Genomic DNA, 27,365 nt, shown 5'->3' with positions numbered 1-27,365 from the left:
GGGGACATGATAACGACATACAAAATACTGAGAGGAATTGACAAGGTGGACAAAGACAGGATGTTCCAGAGATTGGACACAGTAACAAGGGGACACAGTTGGAAGCTGAAGACACAGATGAATCACAGGGATGTTAGGAAGTATTTCTTCAGCCACAGAGTAGTCAGTAAGTGGAATAGTTTGGGAAGCGATGTAGTGGAGGCAGGATCCATACATAGCTTTAAGCAGAGGTATGATAAAGCTCACGGCTCAGGGAGAGTGACCTAGTAGCGATCAGTGAAGAGGCGGGGCCAGGAGCTCGGACTCGACCCCCGCAACCTCAACTAGGTGAGTACAACTAGGTGAGTACATGTGGTAATGCTTTATTTACAGCTAGCAAAGTCAGGGTATTTCTCCAGAATGGTCTGTAATATACCACTGTGGATAAAGTACTTTGCCATTTCTTGAACATTTATGAGCGAGTTGTTTCTAAATTCATTAATTTTATCGCACTCCAGTACATAATGACGCAGGTGTGACAATAGTCCATCTGGCAAAGTTTACATTTCGTTTGGTCTACATCTGGTGGTGGTGATTTAACCTGCCAAAGATACTTATAACCCAGCCGGAGCCGGGCAGTAGTGACATCCAAGAGTCTGCTTATTTTGTTGGATGCACCATAGACATGTGGCTCCTCCTGCATGATAGAATGATGATAGATGGACTCACTGGTGTCAATCTCCCTGAGCCTTAAGTCCATAAAATTCAGTTGAAGTTCTTTTCGTATTATTGCTCTCAAACTACTACCTGACAAGCCAAGATTGTAATCTACTCCCTCTTTGAAAGCATACAGCTTAGCCAATTTATCAGTTCTATCATGCATCTGAAGACCAATGTGAGATGGAATCCACAGCATGTGCACTCTGACTCCACTGTCCACAATCCTACCATACCTGTGTCTGGCTTCTGACACAAGCATGCAACAATTTATGCTTAATGAGTTGAGAGCATTTATGGATGACAGAGAATCAGTTACAATTAAACTGTCAATCTTTGATACATAGATGCATTTCAGTGCAAGGAGTATGGCAAACAGTTCTGTCTGAAGGGTAGAGGCCCAATTATTGATGCGTGCTCCAATTTCTTTAAGAGAGCCATCACTCTGTACGACAACAGCAGCACTACCAGCTGCACCAGTGGATTGGTGAACAACCATCAGCGTAAATAATTTGCGAGAGTGTGTGCTGTGTGACTAAGTTATCAATACAGCTTAAGGCCTCATGTTTGGCTTCAAGGCGAAGTTTTGGTTGTGATTTAAGAAGTAGTTTGGGGGGAAATGGAGGAATGGTAGTTTGGAATGGGGTAATATTCCATGGAGCGGAGAAGTGCCGCTGTTGCCTTACTTGACATAGATCATGTATCTGATTCACTGGAAACGACGCAATTTTCAGAACATGAGAAGCAAGAAATGTTGCAATAGTTAAACAATGGGACAGACATGTAGCACCGAGCTACAGGCTGATATCGTTCACATATATATTATTAAAGAAGATTATCAGAATGGTGGAGCATCTAGAGAAAAAAAAATCATAAATAACAGGGTTGAGAGAAAGTGCATCCTGTCTCACAAATGTGTTGGAGCTCTACAGTAAAATCAGAAGATTAAGTAGGAAAGAGAGAAGCGTGAGTTGTATGCATTTCTGTAAACTTTAAAGAGATGTATGAAACCGCTTTCCACAAGTGAGTGACCTAAAGATTGAAAGGATATTATAGTTATAATGATAAAGACGCTTTGTTGTACCAAGGAATCACTAACTGGAAGGAGAGAGAGAGTGATGGTAAAGGAAGAAGTGTCAGGATGTACGAGACTGATCACTCATGTTCCATTAGGATCCGTGCTGACACCAGTAATGTTCTCGTATATAATAGATCACATATTCCTGGCTGTAGATGATGTAAAGATAGTAAGTAGAATCAATACTGGATGAAAGACAGGAAAAATGCTACAAGAAGACCTGGAGACTGCGTGGTCAAACAGGTGGGCACTAAACTTAAACAAAAACAAATGCGAGTTTATGAAAAATCAGGGAAGGAAAGAGAAGACCAGATACAGAATACAGGCCGAGGGTAAGACAGACGATACAAAACTCATAAAAGAAAAAGGACCTAGACATAAGTATAACGCCAAGCATATCTGGGGAGCACATCAACCAAAACTTAAGAATAGCATTCAAGTATATCGACTATGATTCTTTCAGTAGCTTGTTTACAAAGTATATCAAACCTATCATAACACTGGCACCACCAGCATGGAGTCCCCACCTGAACAAACATGCCTAAAACGAAGAGAATGTCGAGATTTATTACAAGAGTAGTTTCGAATCTAAGAAGAATGACATACCAATGGAAATAAGTCACTTTGTCTGACTTTTTTTTTTTTTTTTTGGGGGGGGGGGGTTATCCTAGGTTCTCTACACATATGCTGCTATGTATGATAATCTATGTAACTGTATTTGTAAGTTTATTCAGGTATACAGAAAAACTCACTGGCAGGAATACACAAGAAAAACTCACTAGCGGAGAGGATATCCAGGGAAGACATAACTACGATGTATCAGTTACTCAGAAAATTTGACAGGACAGAGATCAGTAACAGCCTGGTGGATCAGGGCCTGATCAAGTGCTGGCCGCATGTAGACGTACGAACCACAGCCCGGCTACGAAGTGCAACTTTCTGAATAGAGAAGTGTTAAAAGTTTATGTCAAGTATGATAAAGCCTGTGATACAAAATACAGTGTGAGAGCATGCACGCTCACAAGCTTTTGCGAGCCGCACACTCTCACGCACGCACACACACACACACACACACACACACACACACACACACACACACACACACACACACACACACACACACACACACACACACACACACATAAACACACACACACTCATAAACACACATCGGATGAGGATGAGGCAGGACTGCAAAGAGACCTGGACAGGCTGGACATGTGGTCCAGAAACTGGCTTCTCGAATTCAACCCTGCCAAATGCAAAGTCATGAAGATTGGGGAGGGGCAAAGAAGACCGCAGACAGAGTATAGGCTAGGTGGACAAAGACTACAGACCTCACTCAGGGAGAAAGACCTTGGGGTGACCATAACACCGAGCACGTCACCGGAGGCACACATCAACCAAATAACTGCTGCAGCATACGGGCGCCTGGCAAACCTGAGAATAGCGTTCCGATACCTTAATAAGGAATCGTTCAAGACACTGTACACTGTGTATGTTAGGCCCATACTGGAGTATGCAGCACCAGTCTGGAACCCACACCTGGTCAAGCACGTCAAGAAGTTAGAGAAAGTACAAAGGTTTGCAACAAGGCTAGTGCCAGAGCTCAGGAGAATGTCGTACGAGGAAAGGTTGAGGGAAATCGGACTGACGACACTGGAGGACAGAAGGGTCAGGGGAGACATGATAACGACATACAGATACTGCGGGGAATAGACAAGGTGGATAGAGATAGGATGTTCCAGAGAGGGGACACAGAAACAAGGGGTCACAACTGGAAGCTGACGACTCAGACGAGTCACAGGGACGTTAGGAAGTATTTCTTCAGTCATAGAGTCGTCAGGAAGTGGAATAGCCTAGCAATTGAAGTATTGGAGGCAGGAACCATACATAGTTTTAAGAAAAGGTATGACAAAGCTCAGGAAGCAGAGAGGGAGAGGACCTAGTAGCGATCAGTGAAGAGGCGGGGCCAGGAGCTGAGTCTCGACCCCTCCAACCACAATTAGGTGAGTACACACACACACACACACACACACACACACACACACACACACACACACACACACACACACGCACGCACACACACACACACACACACACACACACACACACACACACACACACACACACACACACACACACACACACACACACACACACACACACACACACACACACACACACACACACACACACACACACACACACACACACACACACACACACACACACACACACACACACACACATAAACACATAAAAACTGAAACTGAAAACAGAAGTGTAATTTCCTGTTTGCCAAAAGTTTAATTGCCGATCCGTGTTACACTGTGTATTTATGTTCGTGTAATACAGTGCTACCCCCGAGTCTCTCCTTCCTGCCTCCTGGGTGCACCTCCTGCCTCCTGGGTGCACCTCCTGCCTCCTGGGTGCACCTCCTGCCTCCTAGGTGCACCTCCTGGGTACACCTCCTGCCTCCTGGGTGCACCTCCTGCCTCCTGGGTGCACCTCCTGCCTCCTAGGTGCACCTCCTGCCTCCTAGGTGCACCTCCTGCCTCCTAGGTGCACCTCCTGCCTCCTAGGTGCACCTCCTGCCTCCTGGGTGCACCTCCTGCCTCCTAGGTGCACCTCCTGCCTCCTGGGTGCACCTCCTGCCTCCTGGGTGCACCTCCTGCCTCCTGGGTGCACCTCCTGCCTCCTGGGTGCACCTCCTGCCTCCTGGGTGCACCTCCTGCCTCCTGGGTGCACCTGCCTCCTGGGTGCACCTCCTGCCTCCTGGGTGCACCTCCTGCCTCCTGGGTGCACCTCCTGCCTCCTGGGTGCACCTCCTGCCTCCTAGGTGCACCTCCTGCCTCTTAGGTGCACCTCCTGCCTCCTAGGTGCACATCCTGCCTCCTAGGTGCACCTCCTGCCTCCTAGGTGCACCTCCTGCCTCCTGGGTGCACCTCCTGCCTCCTGGGTGCACCTCCTGCCTCCTGGGTGCACCTCCTGCCTCCTGGGTGCACCTCCTGCCTCCTGGGTGCACCTCCTGCCTCCTGGGTGCACCTCCTGCCTCCTGGGTGCACCTCCTGCCTCCTGGGTGCACCTCCTGCCTCCTGGGTGCACCTCCTGCCTCCTGGGTGCACCTCCTGCCTCCTGGGTGCACCTCCTGCCTCCTGGGTGCACCTCCTGCCTCCTGGGTGCACCTCCTGCCTCCTGGGTGCACCTCCTGCCTCCTGGGTGCACCTCCTGCCTCCTGGGTGCACCTCCTGCCTCCTGGGTGCACCTCCTGCCTCCTGGGTGCACCTCCTGCCTCCTGGGTGCACCTCCTGCCTCCTGGGTGCACCTCCTGCCTCCTGGGTGCACCTACTGCCTCCTGGGTGCACCTCCTGCCTCCTGGGTGCACCTCCTGCCTCCTGGGTGCACCTCCTGCCTCCTGGGTGCACCTCCTGCCTCCTGGATGCACCTCCTGCCTCCTGGGTGCACCTCCTGCCTCCTGGGTGCACCTCCTGCCTCCTAGGTGCACCTCCTGCCTCCTGGGTGCACCTCCTGCCTCCTGGGTGCACCTCCTGCCTCCTGGGTGCACCTCCTGCCTCCTAGGTGCACCTCCTGCCTCCTGGGTGCACCTCCTGCCTCCTAGGTGCACCTCCTGCCTCCTGGGTGCACCTCCTGCCTCCTGGGTGCACCTCCTGCCTCCTGGGTGCACCTCCTGCCTCCTAGGTGCACCTCCTGCCTCCTGGGTGCACCTCCTGCCTCCTGGGTGCACCTCCTGCCTCCTGGGTGCACCTCCTGCCTCCTGGGTGCACCTCCTGCCTCCTAGGTGCACCTCCTGCCTCCTGGGTGCACCTCCTGCCTCCTGGGTGCACCTCCTGCCTCCTGGGTGCACCTCCTGCCTCCTGGGTGCACCTCCTGCCTCGTAGGTGCACCTCCTGCCTCCTGGGTGCACCTCCTGCCTCCTAGGTGCACCTCCTGCCTCCTGGGTGCACCTCCTGCCTCCTGGGTGCACCTCCTGCCTCCTAGGTGCACCTCCTGCCTCCTAGGTGCACCTCCTGCCTCCTGGGTGCACCTCCTGCCTCCTAGGTGCACCTCCTGCCTCCTGGGTGCACCTCCTGCCTCCTAGGCTCACCTCCTGCCTCCTGGGTGCACCTCCTGCCTCCTAGGTGCACCTCCTGCCTCCTGGGTGCACCTCCTGCCTCCTGGGTGCACCTCCTGCTTCCTAGGTGCACCTCCTGCCTCCTAGGTGCACCTCCTGCCTCCTGGGTGCACCTCCTGCCTCCTAGGTGCACCTCCTGCCTCCTGGGTGCACCTCCTGCCTCCTAGGCTCACCTCCTGCCTCCTGGGTACACCTCCTGCCTCCTAGGTGCACCTCCTGCCTCCTAGGTGCACCTCCTGCCTCCTGGGTGCACCTCCTGCCTCCTAGGTGCACCTCCTGCCTCCTGGGTGCACCTCCTGCCTCCTGGGTGCACCTCCTGCCTCCTAGGTGCACCTCATGCCTCCTAGGTGCACCTCCTGCCTCCTAGGTGCACCTCCTGCCTCCTGGGTGCACCTCCTGCCTCCTGGGTGCACCTCCTGCCTCCTAGGTGAACCTCCTGCCTCCTGGGTGCACCTCCTGCCTCCTGGGTGCACCTCCTGCCTCCTGGGTGCACCTCCTGCCTCCTGGGTGCACCTCCTGCCTCCTGGGTGCACCTCCTGCCTCCTAGGTGCACCTCCTGCCTCCTAAGTGCACCTCCTGCCTCCTGGGTGCACCTCCTGCCTCCTAGGTGCACCTCCTGCCTCCTAGGTGCACCTCTTGCCTCCTAGGTGCACCTCCTGCCTCCTAGGTGCGCCTCTTGCCTCCTAGGTGCACCTCCTGCCTTCTAGGCGCACCTCTTGCCTCCTAGGTGCACCTCCTGCCTCCTAGGTGCACCTCCTGCCTCCTAGGTGCACCTCCTGCCTCCTAGGTGCACCTCTTGCCTCCTAGGTGTACCTCCTTCCTCCTAGGTGCGCCTCTTGCCTCCTAGGTGCACCTCCTGCCTCCTAGGTGCACCTCCTGCCTCCTAGGTGCACCTCCTGCCTCCTAGGTGCACCTACTGCCTCTTGGGTGCACTTGCTGCCTCCTGGGTGCACCTGCTTCCTCCTGGGTGCACCTCCTGCCTCCTAGGTACACCTCTTGCCTCCTAGGTGCACATCCTGCCTCCTAGGTGAACCTCCTGCCTCCTAGGTGCACCTCCTGCCTCCTAGGTGCCCCTCCTGCCTCCTAGGTGCACCTCCTGCCTCCTAGGTGCACCTCCTGCCTCCTAGGTGCACCTGCCTCCTAGGTGCACCTTCTGCCTCCTAGGTACACCTCCTGCCTCCTACGTGCACCTCTTGCCTTTTACGTGCACCTCCTGCCTCTTGGGTCCACTTGCTGCCTCCTGGGTGCACCTGCTTCCTCCTGGGTGCACCTACTGCCTCCTGGGTGCACCCGTTTCCTCCTGGGTGCACCTCCTGCCCCCTGGGCGCACCTCGTGCCGCCTATGTGCACCTCCTGTCTCCTGGGCGCACCTTTTCCTCCTACGTGCACCTCCTGCCTCCTAGGTGCACCTCATGCCTCCTAGGTGCACCTCCTGCCTCCTAGGTGCACCTCATGCCTCCTAGGTGCACCTCCTGCCTCGTAGGTGCACCTCCTGCCTCGTAGGTGCACCTCCTGCCTCCTAGGTGCACCTCCTGCCTCCTAGGTGCACCTGCCTCGTAGGTGCACCTTCTGCCTCCTAGGTGCACCTCTTGCCTCCTAGGTGCACCTTCTACCTCCTGGGTGCACCTCCTGCCTCCTGGGTGCACCTCCTGCCTCCTAGGTGCACCTTCTGCTTCCTGGGTGCACCTGCCTCCTAGGTGCACCTTCTGCCTCCTAGGTGCATCCCCTGCCTCCTAGGTGCACCTCCGGACTCTTAGGTGCACCTTCTGCCTCCTAGGTGCACCTTCTGCCTCCTAGGTGCACCTTCTGCCTCCTAGGTGCACCTTCTGCCTCCTGGGTGCATCTCCTGCCTCCTAGGTGCACCTGCCTCCTAGGTGCACCTCCTGGATGCATCTCCTGCCTCCTGGGTGCAATTCCTGCCTCTTAGGTGCACCTCCTGCTTCCTAGGTGCATCTGCCTCCTAGGTGCACCTACTGCCTCTTGGGTGCACTTGCTGCTTCCTGGGTGCACCTGCTTCCTCCTGGGTGCACCTACTGCTTCCTGGGTGCACCTGCTTCCTCCTGGGTGCACCTACTGCCTCCTGGGTGCACCTGTTTCCTCCTGGGTGCACCTCCTGCCTCCTACGTGCACCTCCTGCCCCCTGGGCGCACCTCCTGCCTCCTGGGTGCACCTCCTGTCTCCTGGGTGCACCTCTTGCCTCCTGGGTGCACCTGCTTCCTCCTGGGTGCACCTCCTGCCTCCTGGGTGCACCTCCTGCCTCCTGGGTGCACCTCCTGCCTCCTGGGTGCACCTCCTGCCTCCTGGGTGCACCTCCTGTCTCCTAGGTATATCTCCTGTCTTCAAGGTGCATCGCCGGCTCTTAGTTCACTTAATTACTACTGTACACTTCAGTGCTCTACTTAATTATTTAAGTAGTCTTAATTAGTGCAGCAAGGAGGCACTGGCTTCACAACAGAGTTGAGGTGAGTGCAACTATCTCCCAGGCAGCAGACAGTGAAGGCACAACTTTGGGTAGCTTTAGACAGAGGATGGGACGGCTAAATGGGTGGGTGTGAGTTGAACCTGCCTAGCATGGCCCATTTCTTAACTACTTCTGTACTCTAGTAATTGATACTGTACCGCCAGAGTACCTTAAACAAGTACAGGAGGGCCCCACTTATACGGCAGGTTAGGTTCCAGGCTACCGCCGTAAAGCGGAAATCGCCGTAAAGTGGAACACCCTTTTTTTCCACTTATAAATACATACAAACACTAGATAACAAGTTTACACTAACATATATTAAGTTAGCAATAGAACCAGGCATCAAAAAACAATAAAAAGGTACAATACACACATAGTGCACTCATTACTTACCTTAAAATATTTATAGTCTTAATCTAGGGTGAGACAAGTAGTATTTATTGTAAGAAATCAAGTGTGGTATGTATTGTAATAGCCTCACCAGGCCACCCCACCCACACATACTATTCTATGATATTTAAGCATCCCAGAGCGATAAAATGTATATACAGTTCACTCATTACTTACCTTAAAATATTTGTAGTCTTAATGTAGGGTCAGGAGTAAGTAAATGAGATAAAACGAATAAATGAGAGAGAGAAAGAATGAGTACATGAGAGGTGACAGGCCAGGCACAGAGTAAACAAACCAGGCTCCCACATCTTATATTTATGTTTATTTATTCTATTGTGGGGTGTATTTATCATCTTTTTATGTTATGTATCGTGTTTATTATATAATTTTGAAAAAAATATCATGGCTGGATTAATGAAAATGTGTATATTACCGTAATATACGACATTTAATGAGACTCGGTGACTATTGTTATTATCACCACTTGTGGAAGTCGTCTGCTACCACAGCTCACATTTATGTTTATTTATTCTACTGTGGGGTGTATTTATCTTATTTATATGTTATGCATCGTGTTTATTATATAATTTTGAAAAAAATATCATGGATGGATTAATGAAAATGTGTATATTACCGTAATATACGACATTTAATGAGACTCGGTGACTATTGTTATTATCACCACTAGTGGAAGTCGTCTGCTACCACAGCTCACATTTATGTTTATTTATTCTACTGTGGGGTGTATTTATCTTATTTATATGTTATGCATCGTGTTTATTATATAATTTTGAAAAAAATATCATGGATGGATTAATGAAAATGTGTATATTACCGTAATATACGACATTTAATGAGACTCGGTGACTATTGTTATTATGGCGTCACTTGTGGAAGTCGTCTGCTCACATCTCACATTTATGTTTATTTATTCTACTGTGGGGTGTATTTATCTTATTTATATGTTATGCATCGTGTTTATTATATAATTTTGAAAAAAATATCATGGATGGATTAATGAAAATGTGTATATTAACGTAATATACGACATTTAAATGACTTGATGTATGTAAGTTTATTTAGGTACAGGTATACATAAGTATAATTATCAGAGTATATATAAAATATGAAATAACTTTTAAAAACATTTGAAATTTTGGAGTTTCCAGACAAAATGGAGAGACTTAGTGCTTACTGAGCTCATGGAGAATGTAAACAAACAGGGTGGGGCACGGTGACCGTATTAGAAAGTCAGGTGGGGGGAGCCGTATAGTGAGTTTTGGTCATAATTTGAAATGTCCGTATTAGCGGAACGCCGTAAAGCGGAACGCCGTAAAGCGGGGCCCTCCTGTATCTGAAAATATATTTCCAAATGTCTCCAGGGGTCATCGCCCCCCCTCCCCCAGGGTCTGGTCTCAGACCAGGCTCCTAAACTGGAGAGGAAATGTTAGAAGAATAGGTTATGTCGAAAAGAAATATTACAACCTGTAATAACAATTTTTTTTTTTTTTTGACTTGACGAGCTGCTGGAGTGTGAACAGGGTAATATTTTGTGAAGGGATTCAGGGTAACCGGGAAGCCGGACTTGAGTCCTGGAAGGAAGAAGTACAATGCCTGCACTTTGAAGAAGGAGTCTGGGATATTGGCTGCTTGGAGGGGCATCTAAACTGTTGTATTTGGGCGCCTCTGCAAAGACAGTTATTATGTATGAATGATGGTGAAAGTTTTGAATGATGGTGGAAGTGTTTCTTTTTTGGGTCACCCTGCCTCGGTGGGAGACGGCCGATGTAATGGAAAAAAATAAGAATAAGAGCAAATTATGAAGAAATATTATTAGGAGGAAATATTACAAAAAATAATAATTCTAATATGGTAGTAGAAGTTTATAAGATCTATATGCCATCTTACACAAAGAGAAGCAATCCTGCCAGAGTGCGAAACGTTTAAGAGGCTTCCGTTTGAGGTTCCTACCCTGAGTATAGCGGAGTGTGGCGCCTCTAGACACACTGTGGTCACAGGTGAAGCGCTGGTGGTAGGTGAGCCTGTAGCCTGGTCCATGTGTGACGCTGTTGTACACCTCTGGTTCACCTGTCTTGAAGTGCAGCACGTAGAGTGGTCCCGTCACGTACCCTGTGTGCGAAGATATGGCTGAGTACGTTCCTGTGTGCTCTGTAATACATGGATGAGTCTCATGTACTCTAACTTGAGCAAGATGTTTGTTAAGTGGATGATAGATTAACCTATGTGTAGTGTTTGTATTGGTAATATACATTATAATCTACACAACAATCACTGTCACTACAACAATCATCGTCACCACAACATAGTCACTACAACAATCATCGTCACCACAACATAGTCACTACAACAATCATCGTCACCACAACATAGTCACTACAACAATCATCGTCACCACAACATAGTCACTACAACAATCATTGTCACCACAACATAGTCACTACAACAATCATCGTCACCACAACATAGTCACTACAACAATCATCGTCACCACAACATAGTCACTACAACAATCATCGTCACCACAACATAGTCACTACAACAATCATCGTCACCACAACATAGTCACTACAACAATCATCATCACCACAACATAGTCACTACAACAATCATCGTCACCACAACATAGTCACTACAACAATCATCGTCACCACAACATAGTCACTACAACAATCATCGTCACCACAACATAGTCACTACAACAATCATCGTCACCACAACATAGTCACTACAACAATCATCGTCACCACAACATAGTCACTACAACAATCATTGTCACCACAACATAGTCACTACAACAATCATCGTCACCACAACATAGTCACTACAACAATCATCGTCACCACAACATAGTCACTACAACAGTCATCGTCACCACAACAATCGTCACAACAATCGTCACTACAACAATCATCGTCACCACAACAATCGTCACTACAACACTCACCATCACAATCATCGTCACCACAATTACCGTCACCACAACAATCACCGTCACCACAATCACCATAATAATCACTGTCACCACAACAACAATCACCGTCACCACGACAATCACCGTCACCACGACAATCACCGTCACAACAACAATCACCGTCACCACAACAACAATCACCGTCACCACAACAACAATCACCGTCACCACGACAATCACCGTCACAACAACAATCACCGTCACCACAACAACAATCACCGTCACCACAACAACAATCACTGTCACCACAACAACAATCACCGTCACAACAACAATCACCGTCACAACAACAATCACCGTCACAACAACAATCACCGTCACCACAACAACAATCACTGTCACCAAAACAACAATCACCATTTCCACTACAATACTGTGTAATGCATATTAGGATAATTTTAGTCTATTACATTATTTATAAGACTAATCTGTAAGTTGGTTTGCTCGAGGGGGGCCGGGGGTTTAAGAGTTTAAAACCTACCGACTACACAGTCATCCAGCCGGTACATTACTTATTTACCACCAGTCAAGAATATTTACAACCATAGTGACATTAAACCTCCCTGTTTAAGACCTACTTTTACCGGGAAGTAGTCTCCCTCTCTCCTACACACCCTAATCTAAGCCTCATTATCTTCATAAAAACTCTTTACAGAGTTAGTAACTTACTACCTATTCCATATACTTGCAACATCTGCCACATCGCTCCCCTATCCACTCTATCATATTCCTTTTCTAAATCAATAAATGCAATGAAAACTTTCCTACCTTTATCTAAATATTGTTCAAATATATGCTTCAATATAAACACTTGATCTACACATCCCCTACCTATTCTAAAGCTTCCTTGTTCATCTGCAATCCTGCTCTCTATCTTACCTCTAGTTCTTTCATTAATAACCCTACCATGCACTTTAGCTGGTATACTCAGTAAACTTATTCCCCTATAATTTTTACAATCTCTTTTGTCCCCTTTCCCTGATATAAAGGAATTATACATGCTCTCCGCCAATCCCTAGGTACCTTCCCCTCTTTCATACATTTATTGAACAAAAATACCAACCACTCCAACACTATATCCCCCCTGCTTTTAACATTTCTGTCATGATCCCGTCAGTTCCAGCTGCTTTACCCCTTTCATTCTACGTAATGTCTCACGCACCTCCCCCACACTCACATTTTTGCTCTTCATCAATCCTAAAAGATGTTATATCTCCCTAGTCAATGCATGAAATTACTGCCTCCCTCTCTTCATCAACATTTAAAAAATCCTCAGAATATTTCCGCCATCTTTCCAATACCTTCAGTTCCCCATCTAACTCCCCTATTCTGTTTTAAATTGTCAATCCTATTTGTCTCACTCCATTTTTTTTCTTATTCTCAGCATAATTTGTTGACAGTGCCTCACCCATTCTATCATTTGCTCTCCTTTTGCACTCTCTTCACCTCTCTTTTACTCTCTATATACTCTACCCGTCTTACATCATTTCTGCTCTGTAAAAATCTCTCATACGCAACCTTTTTCTCTTTTATCACATCCTTTACCTCATCATTCCACTAGTCGCTCGTTCCTCCTGTACCCATCTTCCTATAACCACAAACTTCTGCTCTGCATTCTAATACTGCCTTTTTAAAACTATCCCACCCCTCTTCAACTCCATACTACCTATTCTCTTACAAGCTCACCTTTCTGGCAAAAGTTGCTTATATCTCACCCTAGCTTCCACCTCCCTTAGTTTATAAACTTTCACCTCTCTTGCTGTTGCAGTTTTCCTTTTGCTCCATCTACCTCACACACACACACACACACACACACACACACACACACACACACACACACACACACACACACACACACACACACACACACACACACACACACACACACACACAAGGGGAATGTCCTACGAAGAAAGGTTAAGGGAAATCGGCCTGACGACAATGGAGGACAGGAGGGTTAGGGACGACATAATGACGACATACAAAATACTGCGTGGAATAAAAAAGGTGGACAGAGACAGGATGTTCCAGAGATGGGACACAGAAACAACGGGTCACAGTTGCAAGTTGAAGACTCAGATGAGTCAAAGGGAAGTTAGGAAGTATTTCTTCAGTCACAGAGTAGTCAGGAAGTGGAATAGCCTAGCAAATGAGGTAGTGGAGGCAGGAACCATACATAGCTTTAAGATGAGGTATGATAAAGCTCGTAGAGCAGAGAGGACCTAGTAGCACTCAGTGAAGAGGCGGGGCCAGGAGCTGAGTTTCGACCCCTGCAACCACAATTAGGTGAGTACACACACACATAAACACAACAATATATATATATATGTATATATATATATATATATATATATATATATATATATATATATATATATATGTATATATATATATAGATATATATATAATGTATATATGAATATATCTATATATATTTTATTTTTTTTTTTTTTTTTTTTTTTTTTCAACAAGTCGGCCATTAGATAATGTAGGTACATGGGTAGATACAAGAGTACAACAATAATAGACACACAAAATTATGCAATACATTTATTTAATGTTAAGTGACTAATTTTGTATATTATATTCGGGAGGATGACAAGTGAATTAAAATACAACATATTAAGATGTGACCAGTGTGTGAGACGTGAATTTATTTATAAAACACACCTCAGTATTTTATCCTCTTGTTGTAGTCAAAGTTTTCATAATATAATTTTTAATTAACTAGAAACGGTTGTGAAATCGCCTGCCTATTGGCTAGATCTAAATATTAATATATATGCAAAATAACCAGTGTGAAAAATAGTGAATTTCGAAACGCTTGGATATTCACTACTTTTTTTTTCACAATGGTTATTTTGCATATTGTGATATCACCTGTTTACTGTGTAATATAAAACATTTTTATAATCATTTTGTATTTAAAGATCTTTTTGTTCATTGTTTAACTTACAGAGTTTAGTAGGGACTGGCAGGTTTAACTGATAATTATATATTAAGTACAAGAGAGGGTGGCTTGTATTGATAGTGCAGGTAGGTTAACATCTGCAGTTTGTCTTCTAATTTAATAAAGTACAGGGAAGTACGATGACTGGCAATGTTGCAGTTGGAAGGGTCACTGGAAGTGTTTGAACAACTTCCAGTAAGATAGCTGTTGCTTGAATGATGGTGAAAGGTTCATTTTTTTTTGTCATCCTACCATGGTGGTCGGCGGCCGATATGGTAAAACTAGAAACAGATATAATTACAGATAGCTATTAAATTATGTTGATTTAATTTTTTATATGTGATATGTCAAGATATTACTGAAAATAAGATACCAGACATATTACGCAAATAATCTAGATTTTCTTGCAATAAATAGTCAAATTTGGGGAGCTAGTTGCTAGGCCTCCAACAATGTGTATTTCCGCTGTTGTTAAGCCAGGTGCAGTTGAAAGGTTAAAGAGGCAATGAACACAAAGATTCCACTTATCAACTACTCTATTTCTAAACGAATACTTTCTTATATCCTTTCTAAATCTAAATTTATCCAATTTGAATTCATTATTTCGAGTTCAACCAAGTTTCCACTCATTCTTCGTCTTACAACAGAATGTAATTTAAAGGATTTCAATCTCTTTTCGTACGGAAGATTTCTTATCCAATGGATAAATTTTGTCATTCTTCTCTTATTGTTTTCTAAAAAATTTATATGCACTAACCTGTGACCTGTCTGTTGAGGGCGTCACCATGGAGGTAGGAGAACTTGCCTCCACACAGCCGCTCCCCACCATCTGGGGAGGCCTTGCCCCCGCTGCCCACGGCGGCGTTAGCAAGATGGGGCACGAACAGGTAGTCCCGCGTGCACGCCCGTGCTCCCACCCCGGCCCTGCGTGCAGTAAGTTGTAAATAATTATTACTATTAATCCAAGACAAGACTAAGACTTGTTTTATTTCTATATAATACAGTATACAATTGACCCAAGATTAATTGACATGTATAAACTTCTTTAATCAGGAAGTCCCTTGGCATTTTATTTTATTTTATTCACAGGAAAACGCTCAACCTTTGGGGAAATGGGAGTTAACGAGGCTGGATCCAAGGGAAGGATAGATCCTGTGATCCTTTTAACAGTAGGTGTTTACCAGGTACTCTGTACCTGTGTGTACCGCTAACAACACTTGCACCCGAGCTAGAGTACATACAAGTAATCAGTGAGGGCTGGAATTCAACACAGAAGCAGGGGGCTCGCTCTCTCTCTCCTTTTTTTTTTTTAACACAGGGTTTGACAAGGTTAGGTTAAGGATTCCTAACTTTATTGACAAGCTACAGCTGTTACCTATATCAGCTCGTTTAAAAGCTCTTTTTTTTACTATTATGAGATACAAGTAGGGAACGGGATGAAGTTGGAGCCATGTGTGGGCTAGCATTTTCAATTGATCAGCTGACTTTATTTCGTTGATATCAATATGCTGTACGAACCTGTTCCAGATTTGAGTCATCCTAGGAATAAATGATCTCAGATGTAGCGATGTCTTGGAAAAGGGTACAGAGTGAAGATGCTTGCTTGCTGCCCGTCTTGTGGTGTAAAAGCTCGCTTCTACCGTCCTCGGAGTGGAGCCAAGTGTAGTAAATTGAGAATGTTGGCCTTATATATAACAATAAGGCCGTCCACATCCCTCCTGTGCTGAAGGCTCTGCTGAAATGACAGATCTATTCAGGCTTGGTCCAGGCGAGAGAAGAGGCGTCTTGCTCTGTTCTCCATTCTGTCGAGAAGTCGCAGATGAGATGGGGGACAGGCAATTTAAGAAAGAGGAGCATACTCAAGGTGTGAACGTATTTGTGCCTCGTACAGAATCTTGCAACCTCTACTATCAAGCAAATGCGAGATACGTTAAAGTGCAGTAAGGTTCCTGGCCGCCTTGTTTGCCAGGTTTACAGCGTGATTCTTCATAGTCAGTTTGGAGTCGAATTTCACCCGAAGGATATCAACTTCATCCCCAGGTACCAACGCTCTTCCATTCATACTTACCATTGCTTCAGCATTACCATCATGGTGACTAGAGACCATCATTTGTGTTTTCTCAGGAGCAAATGTTACCTGCCATCGTTTACTCCAGGCTGATATAGCTCTTAGCTGGTGATTGATGTAGCATAGAGCGGCTGGCACTTCTTCTCTTGCATAAGTAAATGTCAGCGTGTAGTCACCTGTATATGCATGGGATTCTGGGATAAGTTGGAGGAGGTCATTGAAGTAGACATTCCATAACAATGACCCAAGCACGCTTCACTGTGGAACACTTGCCCCAATAGGATGTCTTGCTGACTCTGCCCCATTTGATCTACCTTGAAGGTAATCATTGAGGAGACATAGTGCAAAGCCTAAAATTCCCAGTACTTGCAGTTTTACTAAGAGTCCCTGGTGCCTTACTCGGTCTAAAGCACCAGCAATATCCAGTGCTACTACACAGTTGAGTGTTCTGAGGCCATATTGACGGTCACAAAGAAGCGAGTGGTAGTCGAAAAACTCTGTCATTTGCCGTGAGATTTTTGTTTCAAGGATCTTGCCAGTGATTGACAGGAGTGACACTGGTCTGTAGTTGTTGATTTCTGCTTTGCTCTTCTTTTTGTGAACAGGGACTACATTTGCCTCGTTCCACAGAGAGGGTCATTTACACTGTGTTAGGCAGTGCTGATAGATACGAGTTCGAGGTGCTGCTAGCTGGTCAGCACATCTGCTCAGCAATCTTGGGCTCAGCTTGTCTGGGCCCACAGCTTTTTCTTGGTCCACCGATTTAAGAAGAATATACACCTCCTGCCCTATTATCACCACTGACAGCGTTGACAGTTCTTGCAGCTAGCCAAGGAAGGTCCCTTGCTGGATCAGGAACTTGCATCTTGGCAGCAAAGTGTCCGGCAAAGAGATCGGCTTTCTCCTGACTACTAATAGAGGTGGTCCCATTCTGTCGATTTAGAGGTGGAATAAGTTCATCAGGCAGATAACCTTGTTTGTCCTTGACCAGGGACCAACAGGTTTTGGAGGCTACTCTACCTGACGCCAGCTTTCTTTCTGTGTCAGCCTCACATTTAGAAATAGCCCACTTTTGAACTTCACCCATATGCCTACAGGCTTGCCTGTGCAGGTTCCTGTTATAGGTCTACCTGGAGGGTATTCCGGGGATCAACGCCCCCGCGGCCCGGTCCATGACCAAACCTCCCGGTGGATCAGGGCCTGATCAACAAGCTGATACTGCTGGCCGCACGTTGTCCAACGTACGAGCCACAGCCCGGCTGATCTGGTACTAACTTCAGGTGTCTGTCCAGCTCCCCCTTGAAGACAACCAGGGGTCTATTAGTAATTTCCCTTATGGCTGGTGGGATGCTGCTGAACAGTTTTGGGCCCCGGATACTTATTGAGTTTTCTCTTAGTGTACTAATGGCGCCCCTACTTTTCATTGGGGGTATGTTACATTGCCTGTCAAATCTTTTGCTTTCATAGGGAGTGATTTGTGTGTGGAGATTAGGGACCAGTCCCTCTAGGATTTTCCAGGTGTAGATTATGATGCATCTCTCTCGCCTGCGTTCCAGTGAGTACAAGCGTTCCCAGTAGTCAAGGTGTTTGATGGAGCTTATATGTGCAGTAAAGGTTCTCTGTACATTCTCTAGATCTGCAATTTCACCTGCCTTGAATGGAGACATTAATGTACAGCAGTATTCCAGCCTAGAGAGAACAAGTGATTTAAAAAGGATCATCACTGGCTTGGCATCTCTTGTCTTGACTTCTCATTATCATCCATCCTATCAGTTTCCTCGCAGATGTGATGGTGGCACTGTTGTGATCCTTGAAGGTGGGATCCTCAGACATTACCACTCCCAAGTCCTTCACAATACTTTTCCGCTCTATTGTGTGATTAGTTTGTAGTATACTCAGTTCTAGGTAGTGGGATTTCTCTTATATCTTCTCCAAGCCTTGTACTTACCAGTAGCAGCATTTCTACAACTAAAGCCGAACCAAGGCTGATCGTTACATACTGCCGGTGAGGGATGTGTTCTTGTTGTAGATTAAGGATATGTTCAGTGAAGGCATTGACCTGGTTGTCGACATACCCTTGGAGAAGAGCATGCCAATCAGAGGTGGCGAGTTCAGAGCAAAGGGCTGGTCAGCTTCTTTTTTCCCATAGCCAGGTTGTACGTGAAGATTCCTCACCTCGTTCTGTTGGAATCTTCAGTGTTGTAAAAACAGCCTTGTGGTCAGACGACCCAACATAGACGAGGGGTTGACAGGTGACTGTGCCTTCTGACAGATCACTCACTACTGGATCGAGGGAGGAGCCAGAGATGTGAGTAGGGAAATCAACAAAGTTTCTCATGTCAAACAATACAAGAAGGTCAACAGTCCCTCTGTATAAGATGTTGGTTGAGGTCACCAATAATCATAATATGTTGACATTTGTGTTGAAGAGAAGGGAGTCCACATTTTCCATTAGGAAGTTGATGGGGTCTGCATGCTGCCACTGAGGTCTGTACATCGCACATGCGATGTACAGACCTCAATGGCACTAGTGTTTATGCATAGCTTAAAGGACATCATTTCTAGGTAACTAGGAATGGCAACATCAATGAGCTGGGCATGCACACTTTTAGAGAAGCACATAGAAACACCTTCTTGTCCTTGCCTGTCTCTTCTCATCTATGAGATGTAGCCAGCAATTCCTGCAAAATTTTCCAGAGTCCTGTCGTCCAAAAATGTTTCAACAACAGTTTTCATGTCGGGATGTCTAGTGTTCACGAAGCTGTGGGTGAGCTCTCCAACAATGGTAATGAATCATCTAATGTTGGCCGACAGGATACTGATAGACTGGCTCCTCATCATTGTGTTTAGCTTGAATTGGTGGGTGTGTAAGGTGTGTAAGGCGCCTGCCCTTGAGACAGGTAGGACACCGGAGCAGCCGCTGGGATATAGGTCTGTGGTATTGTATAAGGCACAAAACCACCTGCTGGGCCGAGATAGGAGTAGCTGGGTGAGTGTATTCACCAATTCAGATATCCTACTAGTTTATTTCGAGAACAGATTTCTAAACAGGTGATCCTGTCTGTCAAGTTCCTTTTTCTTCCTACATTGATCCTCCTGATCTCTCTCTCAAGCCCACCAAAATGTAAATTTCTATTTAAACAAGAGTATAAATCTTATCAACTGAGCGAGAAAAAGTTGAGACAGACGTCAGGTCAGGTAGAGGAATGGATCTAGGGAGGAGGAAGTAGATAGTAGTGGTGTTGACGATGATGGTGACGGCGGCATCGGTGGTAATGCTAAACCAACACACTTAGATTATATACATAGCTTCATCGAAATAACTGAAACAAACCCGATAAATATAAACGAAATCAGCAGCTGCCTAGTAACCTAGTGACGTTAGAATTGCTAGAGAAGATGGGAATATACAAATCTACAAGGCCCAGTGAAATATTAGCCAGAATAATAAAATATCCGTTAAATCAAAGTTATATTAAACAAATCTACTGAAGATAATATGCCCTGTGAGGATAAACTTGATAATGTGATTCCAACATTCAACAAGTGAGACTAACCACCCGCGCTCTCAATTGCCGCCCAAAGTCAGTTTCACTATAAATTTTGGGAAAATAATTGAAACTACAGTATAAATAATGGATAATATAGTAAAATTTATAGAAGGAAATGACCTATTAAAACAAGGACAGATTTTAGAGAAGTACGAAGCTGAGTAATATTATTTTTGGAACAAAGTGTATTTTTGGTACAATGCCCAGAATTTTGGAAATTTTCTTAGATATATGTTTGATGTGAGTGTTGAATTTCAGGCTGTAGTCAAGGTGTATTTCAAAGAATTTTCCCTCGTCTTGACTTTCTATGTGTAAATTATTTACTTTTTTATGCCGAATTGGACATTTTTAGCTTAATTCCCAAATACCACGAAGAAGGTCTTAATAATGAAAGCGAAAGTCTTTTTAATTTTATATGATTTATTCTTTAATGAGGATATAAGAGGAATAAGAATCTTTCCTCCGTAAGCCATGCGTGTTGTAAAAGTCAACTAAAATGCCGGGAACAATGGGCTAGTAACCCCTTTTCCTGTAAAGATTACTAAAAAGAATAAGAAGAAGAAAATTGTCAAAGTGGGAAGTCTGAATGTGCGTGGATGTTGTGCAGATGATAAGAAAGAGATGATTGTGGATGTTATGAATGAGAAGAAGCTGGATGTCCTGGCTTTAAGTGAAACAAAGCTGAAGGGGGAGGGAGAGTTTCAGTGGAGAGGAATAAATGGGATTAGGTCAGGGGTTTCAAATAGAGTTAGAGCTAAAGAAGGAGTAGCAATAATGTTGAAGGATAAGCTATGGCAGGAAAAGAGGGACTATAAATGTATTAATTCAAGTATTATGTGGAGTAAAATACAGATTGGATGTGAAAAGTGGGTTATAATAAGCGTGTATGCACCTGGAGAAGAGAGAAGTGTAGAGGAGAGAGAGAGATTTTGGGAAATGTTGAGTGAATGCCTGGGGACTTTTGAATCAAGTGTGAGAGTAATGGTGGTTGGGGATTTCAGTGCTAAAGTGGGTAAAAATGTTATGGAGGGAGTAGTAGGTAAATTTGGGGTGCCAGGGGTAAATGTAAATGGTGAGCCTTTAATTGAGCTATGTGTAGAAAGAGATTTGGTAATAAGTAATACATATTTTATGAAAAAGAGGATAAATAAATATACAAGGTATGATGTAGCACGTAATGAAAGTAGTTTGTTAGATTATGTATTGGTGGATAAAAGGTTGATGGGTAGGCTCCAGGATGTACATGTTTATAGAGGGGCAACTGATATATCGGATCATTATTTAGTTGTAGCTACAGTTAGAGTAAGAGGTAGATGAGAAAAGAGGAAGGTGGCAACAACAAGTAAGAGGGAGGTGAAAGTGTATAAACTAAGGGAGGAGGAAGTTCGGGTGAGATATAAGCGACTATTGGCAGAAAGGTCGGCTAGTGCAAAGATGAGTAGTGGGGGGGTTGAAGAGGGTTGGAACAGTTTTAAAAATGCAGTATTAGAATGTGGGGCAGAAGTTTGTGGTTATAGGAGGGTGGGGGGCAGGAGGAAAGAGGAGTGATTGGTGGAATGAAGTAAAGGGTGTGATAAAAGAGAAAAAGGTAGCTTATGAGAGGTTTTTACAAAGCAGAAGTGTTATAAGAAGAGCAGAGTATATGGAGAGTAAAAGAAAGGTAAAGAGAGTGGTGAGAGAGTGCAAAAGGAGAGCAGATGATAGAGTGGGAGAGGCACTGTCAAGAAATTTTAATGAAAATAAGAAAAAATTTTGGAGTGAGTTAAACAAGTTAAGAAAGCCTAGGGAAAGTATGGATTTGTCAGTTAAAAACAGAGTAGGGGAGTTAGTAGATGGGAAGATGGAGGTATTAGGTAGATGGCGAGAATATTTTGAGGAACTTTTAAATGTTAAGGAAGAAAGAGAGGCAGTAATTTCATGCACTGGTCAGGGAGGTATACCATCTTTTAGGAGTGAAGAAGAGCAGAATGTAAGTGTGGTGGAGGTACGTGAGGCATTACGTAAAATGAAAGGGGGTAAAGCAGCTGGAACTGATGGGATCATGACAGAAATGTTAAAAGCAGGGGGGGATATAGTGTTGGAGTGGTTGGTACTTTTGTTTAATAAATGTATGAAAGAGGGGAAGGTACCTAGGGATTGGCGGAGAGCATGTATAGTCCCTTTATATAAAGGGAAATTATAGAGGAATAAGTTTACTGAGTATACCAGGAAAAGTGTACGGTAGGGTTATAATTGAAAGAATTAGAGGTAAGACAGAGTGTAGGATTGCGGATGAGCAAGGAGGCTTCAGAGTGGGTAGGGGATGTGTAGATCAAGTGTTTACATTGAAGCATATATGTGAACAGTATTTAGATAAAGGTAGGGAAGTTTTTATTGCATTTATGGATTTAGAAAAGGCATATGATAGAGTGGATAGAGGAGCAATGTGGCAGATGTTGCAAGTATATGGAATAGGTGGTAAGTTATTAAATCCTGTAAAGAGTTTTTATGAGGATAGTGAGGCTCAGGTTAGGGTGTGTAGAAGAGAGGGAGACTACTTCCCAGTAAAAGTAGGTCTTAGACAGGGATGTGTAATGTCACCATGGTTGTTTAATATATTTATAGATGGGGTTGTAAAAGAAGTAAATGCTAGGGTGTTCGGGAGAGGGGTGGGATTAAATTTTGGGGAATCAAATTCAAAATGGGAATTGACACAGTTACTTTTTGCTGATGATACTGTGCTTATGGAAGATTCTAAAGAAAAATTGCAAAGGTTAGTGGATGAGTTTGGGAATGTGTGTAAAGGTAGAAAGTTGAAAGTGAACATAGAAAAGAGTAAGGTGATGAGGGTATCAAATGATTTAGATAAAGAAAAATTGGATATCAAATTGGGGAGGAGGAGTATGGAAGAAGTGAATGTTTTCAGATACTTGGGAGTTGACGTGTCGGCGGATGGATTTATGAAGGATGAGGTTAATCATAGAATTGATGAGGGAAAAAAGGCGAGTGGTGCGTTGAGGTATATGTGGAGTCAAAAAACGTTATCTTTGGAGGCAAAGAAGGGAATGTATGAAAGTATAGTAGTACCAACACTCTTATATGGGTGTAAAGCTTGGGTGGTAAATGTAGCAGCGAGGAGACGGTTGGAGGCAGTGGAGATGTCCTGTCTAAGGGCAATGTGTGGTGTAAATATTATGCAGAAAATTCGGAGTGTGGAAATTAGGAAAAGGTGTGGAGTTAATAAAAGTATTAGTCAGAGGGCTGAAGAGGGGTTGTTGAGGTGGTTTGGTCATTTAGAGAGAATGGATCAAAGTAGAATGACATGGAAAGCATATAAATCTATAGGGGAAGGAAGGCGGGGTAGGGGTCGTCCTCGAAAGGGTTGGAGAGAGGGGGTAAAGGAGGTTTTGTGGGCGAGGGGCTTGGACTTCCAGCAAGCGTGCGTGAGCGTGTTAGATAGGAGTGAATGGAGACGAATGATACTTGGGACCTGACGATCTGTTGGAGTGTGAGCAGGGTAATATTTAGTGAAGGGATTCAGGGAAACCGGTTATTTTCATATAGTCGGACTTGAGTCCTGGAAATGGGAAGTACAATGCCTGCACTTTAAAGGAGGTGTTTGGGATATTGGCAGTTTGGAGGGGCATGTTGTGTATCTTTATACATATATGCTTCTAAACTGTTGTATTCTGAGCACCTCTGCAAAAACAGTGATAATGTGCGAGTGTGGTGAAAGTGTTGAATGATGATGAAAGTATTTTCTTTTTGGGGATTTTCTTTCTTTTTTTTTGGGTCACCCTGCCTCGGTGGGAGACGGCCGACTTGTTCAAAAAAAAAAAAGTTTTATTGCCCTCCTTTGCACCGTCTCTGCCTTATAGTTATCTTTCACATAATGAGTGGAGCGGAGGTGAACACCATCAAGGTGGGGTCTGACAAGTGCACTATACAGTTAGTATTGTTGTCCATGTTTTGTACTCAAAATCTCTTGCTTGAATATAACATAGCAGCATATTGGGAGCAGCAACACATTGTTCACGATGTTTTATATCATGACTTACAAGATCCTCATCTACCTCATCCAGTGGGTTTCAATACAAGTTATATTTATATATTATAACTAAAATGCATTACACAAATATACTGCACATAGAAGACAGTAACTTATGACGACGTCGTCTTAAGTTCTCTCTCCTATGTACTGGTTATTTGTGTATTGTTCTAGTCACGGTATTGTGACATTTTCTTCTTCGAAATGCAATGTCCTGCACTGGTACACACTGGCGTAAAGTCCCCAATTCTCTAATCATTCTATGTGATGAATAATACATGGGTTTAACTCTTCATGAGATACAATACATTATTATTGGAAGCACTAAAGCCTTAGGGATCATACTGCGTCAGGGAGATGAGGGGTCAATCAAGTTCAACACAAAGGAAGGGGATTTATTATTACTAATTATGAGAAAGTGCTAAACCCGTATGATTATACAGCGCCTGTGGGGGGGGGATGGAAGGTATTCAGGCTTAATTCAGGGAAGTGGAGCACAGATACAACCAAGGGAAGGGGAGGACAGGTCTGACCGGTTTCCTAGATCAAGAGTCATCAGCGTCGTCAACTCCGCCACTGGAACAACTTTCTTAGTTTCTCAGAATATTAGTCTCACTCTTAGAACCATATAAAGGTGTCTCCTCAAGGGAGGTTCCTTGATGCTGACGAGGGGCTCCTGATCTAAGGAACTGAAGCAAACCTTGAATCGAGTCGAAATGCCTTCCATCCCCCCCAAACACTGTATGACCCCAACGGGTTTAGCGTTCTCCTTCCCCCCCTCCCTTTCCCATGAATATTTCTTGTCAAATATACGTTTTTATAGCTTCAAGTAATCTGACCTATGAAAAAAATATTTATAAGCTTCCAGAAACTTACACTGACGATGCCAACACTGTAAAAAAGAAAATGATTATATTGAATGAAGGTTCCGGGTTATGGACTTACCGACAATTTACTATGTAAATTCTCTAATATTAAGTAGGTTGTGTAATGGAGACAGGTTGTATTTTGGGTTATGAGAAAAAGCATATTTTGTTGGTCATCAAATCTAATCTAACATAAATTACGAGCAATTCTAGGTGAGGTCTGGCTGGAATACGTTATATTAGGTTACCAAAAAAAAAAAATAAATTAACACGAAATGCAAAGTTCCATTCAGAACCCATTTCATATTTTAGAAATTAAAATAAAAACCAATACCAACAGACGATGTTAGCCAACTAAGCAAAATGAGGACAAGTTGGAGTTTAGAAATAATTCTGTCACTAACCTGTCGAAAGAGACGAGTCTGGAGTTAAACTTCTGGATGCCGAAGTCTCCTTCCTTGGCGGAGAGTGAGAGAGCACAGGCCCCGGGCGCCGTCCTCACACAGATGTAGTAGTCCTGTGAGTTCAGGTACTGATGACCCTCGAAGTTATAACTCTTAATCACTCCCGACGACGCCAGGAAGTACTGCAAACACCCGCTGCCAGCTACCAACACATGTCAACACTGGCATTAGTATCAACCATGGCACAGCTATATACTACTCAGACCAACTAGAATGTATCATTAATACTTGCACAAGGGATGAACATGGGGAATATATAATAGCTAAATTCAAATCCAAATACCTACAAAAACCTCTCACAGTGATAAACATCTACAGAGTACCACAGTCAAACATTAGCCGTTTTAGTGAAAACCTAGGAAGTATGATAACTGATGCACGAATGAATAAAGATCACTTACTATTCTCAGGTGACTTCAGTATAAATCTCCTGCAAGACCAGGACCCACATGTTACTGAATTCGCAAACACTATGAGTAACTGCATGTTGCTACCAACAGTAACAAAACCTACAAGAATTACACAGACTAGTGTTTCCCTACTAGACCACATCTGGACCAACACCTTATCCCCTTTAAAATCAGGCATAATCACAGACAATACCACAGACCACTACCCTACCTTCCTCATAACAAATCTTGGCAAATTACCCCAAGACACTACTAAAGTCACTTTCAGACTTCACAATGAGGCAGCCATTAATAACTTCACAGCAGCAGTGGCAAACATTGACTGGCACACTGAGCTAGAAATCTATACAGATATTGATGAATGTATTAATAATTTTCTAAAAAAGACCCAATACCTCTATAATAAGCACTACCCTAAAAAAAACTAAACAGATGACAACTAAGAGACTGAACAGTCCCTGGCTAACACCCAGCATCCTCAAATCCATAAATACAAAGCACCTATACGAAAAACAGTACAGAATGGGTCACATAACCAGAGACCAAACAAAACGTTACTCGTCAATCCTAACCAGCCTGATAAGAAGGGCTAAAAAATTGTATTATGAGAACAGATTATCCAACTTAAGAGGTGATAAAAAAAAGAACTGGAAAAAACTATCTGAAATTCTAGGAACAAAAAAGATATCATGAAATAGCAAAATTGAACTAACAAAACCAGATGAACCCCAACTCCCACCAACAGAAACAGCAAACAGACTCAATGATTTCTTCTCCACTATAGGAAAAAACCTTGCCAATAAAATCCCAAGCTCAAATACCCCACCCAATGACTACCTCACTGGCAACTACCCGAACACACTGTTCCTAGCTCCGACTAACCCAGCTGAAGTCTCCCTTATTATCAACACGCTAAAAAACAAGACAGGAGATTTAAATACCTTACCACCCTTTATATACAAAAAAGCGTCACAAGTGCTATCACCAGTCATTGCAACACTCTTTAACAAATCCATCGAATCCTCTACCTACCCTACAGTTTTCAAAATAGCAAGGGTCACCCCGATTCATAAAGGAGGAGACCAAACAGACTTGAATAACTATAGGCCAATATCCATCTTACATCCTCTCTCTAAAATCTTCAAAAAATTAATTCATAAGCGAATCTATTCCTACCTCATCTCCCACAACATACTCAACCCCTGTTAATTTGGGTTCAGGCCTAATAAAAATACTAATGATGCTATTATACACATGCTAGAACATATATACAC

The 27,365-nt window shown here is 44.5% G+C and overlaps 1 protein-coding gene across 1 annotated transcript in view; it reads right to left on the bottom strand.

Annotated features, from left to right (window-relative positions):
- The window catches only part of LOC128700628 (uncharacterized), a 59,322-nt gene that overhangs the window by 9,078 nt on the left and 22,879 nt on the right, over positions 1-27,365 (bottom strand). The window contains exons 5-7 of the mRNA XM_070097029.1: positions 25,622-25,823; positions 15,463-15,629; positions 10,735-10,893 (exon numbers count right to left, since the gene is read on the bottom strand). Coding sequence (XP_069953130.1) covers positions 10,735-10,893; positions 15,463-15,629; positions 25,622-25,823 — 528 coding nt within the window. The remainder of the gene's footprint in view (positions 1-10,734; positions 10,894-15,462; positions 15,630-25,621; positions 25,824-27,365) is intronic.

Source organism: Cherax quadricarinatus, chromosome 56, assembly GCF_038502225.1.
Source record: "Cherax quadricarinatus isolate ZL_2023a chromosome 56, ASM3850222v1, whole genome shotgun sequence".
Lineage (NCBI taxonomy): Eukaryota > Metazoa > Arthropoda > Malacostraca > Decapoda > Parastacidae > Cherax > Cherax quadricarinatus.
Note: the sequence above shows the minus strand (reverse complement) of the source record. Positions and strands in the feature narration are given on the sequence as shown.